Source organism: Salminus brasiliensis, chromosome 3, assembly GCF_030463535.1.
Source record: "Salminus brasiliensis chromosome 3, fSalBra1.hap2, whole genome shotgun sequence".
Classification (NCBI taxonomy): Eukaryota; Metazoa; Chordata; class Actinopteri; order Characiformes; family Bryconidae; genus Salminus; species Salminus brasiliensis.
Window position 1 is genome coordinate 12180181 of NC_132880.1, and position 11499 is coordinate 12191679.

The 11499-nt window shown below is 37.1% G+C and overlaps 1 protein-coding gene across 1 annotated transcript in view; it reads left to right on the top strand.

Annotated features, from left to right (window-relative positions):
* sdha (succinate dehydrogenase complex, subunit A, flavoprotein (Fp)) overlaps positions 1-10437 on the top strand; it is a 33627-nt gene extending 23190 nt beyond the window's left edge. The window contains exons 8-15 of the mRNA XM_072675482.1: positions 3434-3602; positions 4228-4423; positions 5338-5509; positions 6136-6254; positions 8999-9110; positions 9254-9384; positions 9616-9729; positions 9874-10437. Coding sequence (XP_072531583.1) covers positions 3434-3602; positions 4228-4423; positions 5338-5509; positions 6136-6254; positions 8999-9110; positions 9254-9384; positions 9616-9729; positions 9874-9960 — 1100 coding nt within the window. The 3' untranslated portion in view covers positions 9961-10437. The remainder of the gene's footprint in view (positions 1-3433; positions 3603-4227; positions 4424-5337; positions 5510-6135; positions 6255-8998; positions 9111-9253; positions 9385-9615; positions 9730-9873) is intronic.
* The last annotated feature ends 1062 nt before the right edge of the window (positions 10438-11499 follow it).

The following is an 11499-nucleotide window of genomic DNA, read 5'->3' on the forward strand; positions in this document are numbered from 1 at the left end:
AAATATAGCCACAAGCAGTGTTTTCCAGAGTTCAAGCACATATAAGTCCTAATATGTCATAATGAGAGCATTCCTGAGACAGAGGCCACTTTATGGTGTAGCTTGTGTACATGCAGCATTTAAAACTTTGGTCCTGGTATTCTTTTGTATAATGTTTTAGCTTGACTCATGACTGTGTTTACTTTAACTGTGACACTGGTCATATTTTTGTGTTCAGATGTGCGTGCATTACTGGACTTGTGTGAGTGTGTGTAACATGGGTGGGGGGGGTTGTTCTAGTGCCACGTAACGATGCAGTTTCGCCAAACTTTGATAATCGTCTTCAACCCCACTAAGGAACATGCCTGTGAAGTTTTGGAACATTCTTTTAAAATACTTCTGAGTTGGAGATTTTGTCAATATGAGCTCCACCCATGTTTCTGGGCAAGGCCTACAGGCTGCACAATTCTCAAAATCCAAATTCCTTCCTTCCTTTTTTGTAAGGCACGAGAAAAGTAATTGGTTAAAAAAAAAAAAGATTTTTGGCAGATGGGGTAGAAGATATCAAATGGGGTCAATCAGTTTGTGCCTGATTAGCGGGAGGGACTAATTCCTGCTGACCAAGTTTCATGTCCCTATGCTTTACGGTTTGGTCTGGGCTCTTTGTTTTATCAGAGAGTAAGAATAATAGGAGAAAAAAAAACACTGACAAAAAGAATAGGGTTCCTGCACCTTGGATCCCTAATGAAAGCACAACAAAGTAGTGAGAGGTCTGGAATAGTAGTAAAGGGTAGATAAAATGCTACTAATTAAATAACATTTTGTATTTGCATTATTTGTTATATGCATCAGTAATTATACTGAATTATTTATTCACATCTCTGATTCAGATCTCCTACTTTCAAAAGATGCCTTTTTCGTCCTTCTTATTTTGATGCCCCTTCTCAGGAAGACACCTCACGTTCTCTTCATTTGTGTCTTTGTGAAAGGAGTCCTCCTCAGTGTTCCTAGAAACAAAATGTAGAGTGAATCTATACAGTCTTGGCAGTGTGGCAGCAGAGCCATGCAGTGACTCTTTTTACTTGTCTTTTCCCTCTGTATTCTGTTTTGTCTTTATATGTACAGTCTGTAAGAAGGATGAGGCACATTATATACATGTGTATATACATTATGTACAAGAAACTGTAGTATATCATGAAACATACAACCCACTGTGGTTAACTAACTTCCAGGTAACATGATTTCCCACCTTTCCCCCTTCTTATATACATATTTTCTTAATTTTGATCACTATAAACTTTACATTACATTTCCATAAGACAAAGTCTGCACATACACTATAAAATATAATGAATGAAACCAATAACTGTCATAGAAGAACCCCTTTTGTGATCCTTAAAGAATCACATTGGTGAAAAAAGAGTGCAAAAAACATTTAAACTGTTAAAGAACCTTGAAGGTTCTTAAAAAAAACGTTCTTTACTCTTTTACAGACATAATTCGTTAGGGAACCTTGTTTCTTATGATCTGAGAGTCTGAAGTGTTTTTTTGCAAACTCCAAGCAGAATTCTTAATTTGTGTTTTTGATATGGCCTCATTTTCAATCTTGATTTTCTTGTGATCAACATAAAATCACAATTGTTTCCATATTACTTTGCTATGTGAATGTGGAGTGCTTAAACTAAAAGATTCTGTTGAAATTCTATAGAACACATTACACTGGTCAAAAGCTGAATACACAGCAAGTTTACCAGTATAGGGAATGTCTTTTCAACCACCTTGACCATCCAAGATCATCTTAGACCATGCAGAAACCAGCTACCACGAATCTACAATAACTGCAGTCGATACATTAACATACAAAACAAGCAGTCTTAAATAGTCTTTAAACTTGCAACGTGAACAAAATAGTTTAAAACTCCAAATATCAAATAAGCGGAATTGTTCTGAACTAATGATTCTTTAGTGCATGTTGGATGCATGTGTCATGACCAAAAAACAAAATGAAAGGGTGAAAACAAAAAAAATACATATAAAAATGTGTGTCTGTCTGTCTGTCTTCATACTTGACCCTCTTCCCAGTGGCCCCATTGAAGGAGAAGGGGGTTTGCACTTTCTCCTGCTTCCTGAAGTCCACAATCATCTTGGTCTTGCTACCAGTGTGTCAGGAAGCTAACCTCCTGTCTGTAGGCTGCCTGGTCATTGGTGGAGATCAGGCCCACATTTGGTGACATTAGAAAATGTAATAATTACATTGCAACTGTTTCCGGCTGTGCAGTTGTAGGTGTACAGGGAGTACAGGAGTCTGACCTGAGGGGGTCCAGTTTTGAGGGTCAGAAAGAAGGTGGTGATGCTGCCTATCCCTACCACCTGCCTCCAACCCATCAGGAAGTTTAGAGTCCAGCAGCACAAAGAGCTGTTCAGACCTAGATCACAGAGTTTGATGTCAAACCTTGGGGGAACAATGGTGTTGAATGCTGAACTGTAGTCTTCAACCAGCATTCTTAGATACGTGTTCTTGTCCAGGTAGGAGAGGGCAGTATGCAGAGTCTGGGGAATAGCATCAACAGTGGGTCTGTTCTGCTTGTATGCAAACTGCAGTGGGTCCAAGATGGCAGGTAATGAGGAGGCAGGTTAAGCTAACTGATCAGCGCATGCTTTAAGCACTTGGTCCAGCTGATTTGCAGGGGTTGATGCGCTTAATTGCGGGCATGTGGTTTTCTGCTTGTTTATTGCCTCGAGTGAAATCAATTTCAGACCTTTTATGTACTTAATTTGTTGTGAAAATGGAGGGCATATGTAAAACATTGTTGCAAATCCTAAACAGTATTTTGTTCTTTGATTTAAAGCAGTTGTATAGTTTTTGTAAGTGCTATTTTTCAACAATAATGAAGACATTATTTACCTTGACAATAAGGTAGCTAAATGTAATCAACTGGCAATGCTGTCCTGCAGTTACTAGCTGAATAAATACTGAGCCGAAGAGGAGGTTACTTGAGCTTCAGCTATATTAGCTTCATGACAATGTGAGCTAAGGTGTGTTAACAATACACATAACTTACTTCCAAATGAGGTGAAGCAAGCAACATCATCAATGTACTGCACTAAAGTGGGCTTTTTGACCGTCAATGCAATAAATTTGCGAACTGGTGATCCTTAAGATGCCATGCAATTTTATTTTTCTATTTTTTTTTTTACAGCCAAAATTGGGGAATGTAATTTACTATGAGTTCTCAACATCTAGGCTAAACGGTTTTTTATTGTTAACCTCCTTGGAATAAAGCTGCAAATCTACATTCCAAATATATTTTAATTACAAATTAAAATTCGCAATGGTGATATTTGTAATTTTGCAACATATGGCACTGTCCAAATGATTATGGAACTGACTGTACATAAACAGTTCCTCATCTTCGCTGCTGGTTTAATATTAACTTTTAAGTGCTCTTTCTAGGTATCTATGGTGCTGGTTGCCTGATTACGGAAGGCTGCCGTGGAGAAGGTGGGATCTTGATTAACAGTGAAGGTGAAAGGTTTATGGAACGCTATGCTCCCAATGCTAAAGACTTGGCCTCCAGGGATGTGGTCTCACGCTCTATGACTATTGAAATTCGTGAGGGAAGGTATGGTACTTCCAACCAGGCACCTTGTTTTTTGTCATTAATCATCATGTATTAATCTTTTAGTTTTGGCTATTCAAAGTCAACTTTATTGACTAATGAAAATGATTTGCCCTTAAGCTTATGGCCCCTATAGTTGCTATAGCCCTATAGAGTAATATGCCCAAGTGTAAGACAAATGACAATTAAGGTTTTTTATTTTGAGTGTGCTTCACCAAACCTTACTGAATAAAGTATCACTGTACAGTGGCAGCAAACATGTAAGCACCCCTTGTTAAGATTTGTCCCATCCCATCTCCTATGGTCAAAACTATTATTATTATTGATAAACATTACCACATTTGTTTTTAAATGCCATAAGAATACTGAAGGGTTTTGACCTTCACATCTCAACTTTGGGTGTCCAAACCTTTGCGTAGTGTTCTTTTTCCACTCTAATAATAAAAAAACAAAAATAATACACTAATCTTGCAAGGTGTCCAAGCTTTTGCATGCCACTGTACATGCAATATTCCTAGTCCATTTGTTAACCATAAAATAAAAACGACCATTAACTAATTTTATATTTTGGTTGGTTGAGTTTGTATCAGGTATGTAACTTGACAATTAATGCATTGCCCTTTCTTAGAGGTGTAGGGCCAGAGAAGGACCATGTTTACCTTCAGCTCCATCACCTTCCACCTCAGCAGCTGGCTACACGCCTACCAGGAATCTCAGAAACTGCAATGATATTTGCCGGAGTGGATGTCACTAAAGAACCTATCCCTGTCTTGCCCACGGTCCACTATAACATGGGAGGCATTCCCACCAACTACAAGGGACAGGTATGCAGATATAGATTATAGTTGAAGTTGCAAGAATACTTGACCCCTTGTAATACCCTTGAAATCACTTTTTTTCTCAAAATGTAAAGATGTTTTTTGGTTGATTACTGCATTAACAGCTATCAAACAGATATCAAATGCTAAACATGCAAGACCTATAACATAAAAAATACAAAATACATTTTTCCATTACATTAGTTCCATTATTGAATATGTTGTATGAACTGTTGCTTGAACTATTAAAGGGAAGTGGTGGGAAGACATACCGTGGCGTTTTTGTCTGCGGTGATTGCTTATAGGTATACATTGTCACATGGACTTTTAATAAGAAGGATAGAGATTTTGTACTCCCCATTGTTAAAATGCTATTAATGATTCTGTTTAGCCAATGGCTGTTCTTAAAAACCCAGCTTGCCTTTTTTAGCAGGTAAAAATCTCTGTGGTGAAATCTTGGATTTGTTTACATACTTAGTTTAGGGGGTTCTTTGTTTCATCACAAATGTATTCCCTTTTGTATTATTTAATAAGGCAATTAAAATTGATTTTAGTTTATGAGAATAGTTGCATAATTCAAATACTTAAAATGTTCAATTTTAGTGTTTTTTTTATTTTTTTTTTATTAAACAGTGGCTTCTGTTAGTTTGTTTTGTGCAGTTGTGTTCCTAAATTGTTTATGCTAAAAACCTTTAATGTATGACATTTAAATACATATATACTATACTATACACTGAAGATCAGCCCAGTATATTGGTTATAGGCCTCTTTGTCTACCAAGTAATAGTACCTAGTAATACCAAGTTGAATAAGATTTTGGCATTCTGTGAATATTTCCCAAATGTGGGCAGAGCATGTTCACATGTCCAGATGCGTTCAGTACATAATTTTACTAAATTAACAAGAGATTTTCTACATAGGTCATCGCATACAGAGATGGTAAAGACAAGGTAGTGCCAGGGTTGTATGCATGCGGAGAAGCTGCCTGTGCCTCTGTACATGGTGCCAACCGCCTAGGAGCCAACTCTTTACTGGATCTTGTGGTGTTTGGTCGTGCCTGTGCCCTTACCATTGCTGAGAACAACACGCCAGGTAAGTAAAAACATTTCTAAACAAAAAGTTACTACTGTTTTAGCTAGTTAAACAGGTTGTATGAGAAGTGATTTTACTAAAGGAGGACACAGAATTTTAATAACACTTTTGATAGAGGTTAAAGTTAACTGCCCAACACCAGTGCCCAACCTCACCACTTGTGCCGTGGAATAGAAGTGAATTTCCGCAGCTTTGTAATAAAAAAATAATAATAATTTTTAAAAAAATGTAGTGTAAGGCATTCATTGTGTTTATTACGAAGCATTTTTTCATGTCTGTGTACATAAGATGCAGAACATAATTTTAAAGTTCTTACTTTTGTTCAGTTTTATCAAAAGACCCATTTGATGTTGTCATATCATCAGCGTGGTCACCCAGACGCACCAAAAGACAGAAAAAGATCTATAAAGTCAATTGACATAACATTTCACCCTAAATTTATAAATAAATATTTTTTTTACTTTTGAATAAGCAGTTATGAATATTTGTATCAGTCATTATGAAGTGCTTGTGTAGGTGTTATGCCTTACAGTAATGGGTTTCCTAATATTTTATGAACACAGAACATTATTTCTTCAAAACAAATGAGAAAAAAGCTCCATCTTGTAACTTGTTTTGATATATAGGAGAGAAGCTTGCATCCCTGAGGGCAAATGCTGGAGAGGAGTCCGTTGCTAATTTGGACAAACTCCGTTTTGCTAAAGGCAACACGAGGACCTCTGAGATAAGGCTCAGTATGCAGAAGGTACCAAATATTATGTAATTTTAGTTTGAAAAGGTACAACCTGTATAAGATTTAGGTTCATAGATCTGTTGTTTTAATGGTTACTTATTTTAAATGATTACTTGTTACTATTTTTTTTTAAGGTTTAGTCTGTCTCATTTATGGCCGCTAAATACTGTCATTGAACACAATTCCAACTCTTAAAAATATACATTAAAATGTAACTAGAAAAAGAGCAAAACCTTATGTAGATACTAAGAACAGTAAGTTTCATTATTTAACTATTAAAAGAAATTGCAAATTATTCTATAAGCAACACGATTTTAATAGCTTCAAAAGAAACTATTATGGATTACCGAAAAGCTTACATTTCAAACAAATGAAAATTTAACAATGGAACATTAAAAATAGTTAAAAAAAAAAAGTTCAATAAAAAAAATTATGCACAATAAACAATAATGTGAACTTCAACGCTTTAAATAAAAATAATTATTTTAAATACAGTAATACGAAATTGAATTATTTAAGAAACTATTAAGAGGCCATGTAGGGCTTTGTATATTAATAGAAGAAATAGAAGAAGAAATAGATTTTGTAGTCAAAACTGAATTTAACTGGGAGTCAATGCAGTGCTGAAAGAGCTTGACTGATATGGTCAAATTTTCTAGTTTTAGTATGGACCCTGGCTGCAGCATTTTGAACTAAGTTGAAGTTTATTGAGATTCCTGCTGGAACAACCTGACAAAAGTGCATTACAGTAATCTAGCCTTGAGGTAATAAAAGTGGATATTGGAAAAATCAGCCAAGCCTAACATAAAGTCTACTTTATTACTAGTGTCTTTTGAACCTAAAAGGAGAACCTCTGTTTTCTTACTGTTAAGAAGAAATAAAGTATGTGACATCCAAATATCCTTTACATAGTCCTCAATTTTCTTTAATGTAAATTTGTCAGGTTTTGCTGATATATTGAGCTGTGTGTCATCTGCATAACAATGGAAATATCTTGTCTGCTGAGCCTAGTGTTAACATGTATAATGTAAATAATCTATTGTCTCAAAGGCTGCACTGAGGTAGAGTAGGGCTAATAAAGATACGTAGCCTTGATCAGAGGCAAGAAGGAGTTTTTAATCTTCACTAGGTGTGTCTCTGTGCTGTGGGTCTGAAGCCAGATTGGATTTTTTGTCATGTCATTCTTACTCTGGTATAAGCAGAGTTGTTGGGCCACAGCTTTTTCTAATCTTGAATAGAAATGTTAAGTTTTGAGATGGGTCTGTAATTAGACAATACACTAAGATCAAGATTTGATTTCTTGATTAAAGGTTTTATGACTGCTAATTTAGAGGTTTTGGGTACATGCCCTAAGCTAAGGGATACATTTACTATTGTTAAGAGGTCTTATTATAATTGTACACTTCACCCAATTCCCTCTAAAATACTAAAAGAAATACTCCCAGTTTGTACAATTTGCTGAGGAAATCATTTTTTCTAGTTCTGGCTGTGGAATTATGCTGTAAATCAGCTACGCCATGTGTTATTTAATAAGGAGGGTTGGCTTTCTTGTCTAATGTTTTCTGTTTTTAATTATTAAAATGGTCCATAAAACATTACTGGTTATAGTAGCTGGAATATGGGGTTGAGTATCTGCCTGAATTTTTGTAAGTTTAGTAATCTCACTAAAAAAGTACTCTTGGATTGTTTTTTTGTTATTCTCCATCAGCGAGGCCAAATATGCTGAGCGAGCTTTAATGAGTGCCTTTCTATATTCACCAAGGCTGTCCTTCCAGACAATCCTCCTAGTTTGGTCGTCCGCCTTTTTTCGCTCTAGTTTTTGCGCTGTTCGTTTTAAGTCAGGAGTTTAATCGCTGTACCACGATGTGCACTTTTTTTGTCTTGTCATTTTACATTTAAGTGGTGCCACTTTTGTCTAAGGTTAATCCATGGGTATTTTGTAGACCGTTTGTTGATCTATCTAGCTCCTTTTGTTCTGACGGAGTGTAAGATGGACCAAACGGATATAGATAATAGACTAATAGATAATACACTATTACTGAGCTTTGAGGTGGAATATTTAGATTATCAATGCTAACACTCAGGGTCAAGACTAAATCAAGGGTATGATTTCAGTAATGTGTGGCTCCAGTTACGTTTTGTTGCCGCCAGAATCTAAGATCGGTGCAAATGCCTTTGTTAATGGATCGTCTGCTTTTTTCAAAATGAATATTAAAGTCTCCTACTATTATAACTTTGCCACTGCACACTGCAAAGTCTGTAGTTGTAATACTCAATAAGTTCACCAAGATACTGCAGAGACCATTAATTACGTCGTGAGTTATCAAGGCATAATTAAAATAGGCAGCTGGTGCAGGGATGAAGGAATATTAGTAATATGGTAATATTCTGTAGTTCTAGTGAGCACTAATAATTTCCTTAATAAATGCAAGATATCTTTTACATACTAGTTTGATGCAAGGAGTGATTGTGCTACTAATGGCAGGATGATAATTTAGCCACAAGTAACACAAACTGTTGCATGTCAAATGCATGTTGACTGGGAACAGACACAGCATATTGGGATTTGTTTGTATAATTCCCAGTGACCAAGACATACTAGTTTTGACTAGACAAAAATATGGCTTGGAGTTCGCATTGTGAAATTTTATAAAGAAAAAAATGGTAGAAAGTGTTATCGACACTGCTTATCCACTCAGGGCTTCTTAAAAGTTTAATCCAAATTTTCATTTCCCCTTCTTGACCATCCCCCTCAGACCATGCAGTCCCATGCTGCTGTGTTCCGTACTGGAGATGTTCTAAAAGAGGGATGCATTAAAATGAATGCTCTCTATCAGACACTGGATGACATCAGGACATTTGACAGAGGTTTGGGTTTTAAAACATAAAATTACATATTGTATGTTGTAAACATACTGGAACTGCTATACGCATGATATTAAAGAGCTTAAACCATATACTTTGCATGCTCCACTGTAACTTTTGATCTTTAATTGTTCCTGGTTGTTCAGGTATTGTTTGGAACACTGACCTGGTGGAGACTTTAGAGCTACAGAACTTGATGCTCAATGCGGTACAGACTATCTACTCAGCTGAGGCTCGCAAAGAAAGCAGGGGGGCTCATGCCCGTGAGGATTTTAAGGCAAGTTTAATTATTCATAGTTTTAACTATGGATGTTTGAAAAGTAACTATGCATAACTTTTTCCCTTTTTTTTTTTTTTTAGAAGAGTAATGATTAAAATGCTGATTCAAGTGCTTGTAATTAATAAATCACTCTTTATACAACTCAGTGCTGTACCGTTTTTTGTTTTGGTTTTTTTTGTTTAGCAAAACCCAAATTGCAAAAGTATAATGATCGTGTTTCTGAAACAGGAACGCATGGATGAGTATGAATATGCCAAGCCCCTGCAGGGCCAAGAGAAAAAACCTTTTGACCAGCACTGGAGGAAGCACACACTCTCTTATGTAGATCCGAAAACAGGAAAGGTAATACTTTTTACTAAATATCTGGATAAATGTTTGGACATGAAACATGAACAAGCCGTTTCCTGAAATGCTGCATTAACAGTCATGTGATGTCAGCTTGTGAGGTTTATTTAGTGAAATGTCTTGTGGATTTGTGTGTCTCAGGTCATTCTGGAATATAGACCTGTTATTGATGACTCTCTGAATGCTGAAGACTGTGCTGCTATTCCTCCTGCCATTCGTTCCTATTAAACACCTGTGCATCTAACCTCCTACCCATTTATCAGTAATATACATACGAGAGTATTTTGCCCCACTCCCTCATCAGGCATGTAGTACTTCAGAAACTGTTCATAATTCTGTTTTGTGTTTTTACTTTATGTTCATAAAATAAGATTTAATTGTTTTTTTGGCAAATAAAAATGATCTGCAAAAATGTACAAATGCATTGTCAAGCTTTTATATGCTTTTCTTATTAATATGGGCTTGATCCTGATGATATTGCATATCTGGTGTTTGATATGTCTTTTAAGGTATGACTACATCTTTGTGTTTGGCAATTTATAATTTATAACATTTATAATTTTGGGCCCTGATCATATTAAGCATGATTAATAGTTGAATGTAAGGCTTACCGTGGCCGCGGCATGAGCCTGTGAGCTTGTGCGTTTTAGTTGTGGTTTTCGTGTTTGTAATGTTATTTAGAAATAAATGAATATCATGTGGGAACTGATGCTTTTGAAGTTTTGCTAACCTTGTTCCTCTTAACAATTTTAATGGGTAATGTATGTGGATCTACTGCTACAGGACAGATTACCTATATGTGGAAATGCCTGCTTACTCTGCACCCCTGCGAAAGCCACCAGCTCAACAACACTCCCAGAGGATGCCAATGGAATTCATATGTCAAGTCAAGTCAAGTGGGTTTATTGTCATTTCAGCTACATACAGAGTACACAGTGAAACGAAACAACGTTCCTCCAGGACCATGGTGCAACATAGACAGTGCAACACAAACAAACAAGTGCGGACAGACAACACAACGCAGTACAGACAGAGAATAATAAATAATTGCCGGTAGTGTGCAAATTGTGCAATGTGTAATAGAGTCCAGTGAAGTAGTAAGTTATTAGTGCAAATGCTTTGTGCAAAAATGCTTCCCCTTTTATCTGGGGTAAATGGTTGGCGAGAGGGAGAGTGTGTGCATGTAACAGAAAAGACATCAGTTCAGAAGTTGAGTTGAGTTGAGAAGTCTGATGGCTTGGGGGAAGAAGCTGTTGCAGAGTCTGGTCGTGTTGGACCGGATGCTGCGGTACCTTCTTTCTGATGGCAGGAGGGAGAACAGTCTGTGTGAAGGGTGGGTGGAGTCCTCCACAATGCTGGTTGCTTTGTGGATGCAGCGGGTGGTGTTAATGTCCATGACGGAGGGGAGAGAGACTCCGATGATCCTCTCAGCTGTCCTCACAATGCGTTGGAGGGTCTTGCAGTCAGAGGCTGTGCAGGTCCCAAATCAGGCAGTGATGCAGCTGCTTAGGATGCTCTCTATGGTCCCCCTATAGAAGAGGGTGAGGATGGGTGGAGGGAGACGGGTCTTTCTCAGCTTCTGGAGGAAGTAGAGACGCTGTTGGGCTTTCTTGGCTGTAGAGCTGGTGTTCAGGGACCAGGTGAGGTTCTCTGCTAGGTGGACACCAAGGAACCTGGTGCTCTTAACGATCTCCACAGAGGAGCCGTTGATGTTAAGCGGAGAGTGGTTTTGTCTTGATTTCCTGAAGTCAACAACCATTTCCTTGG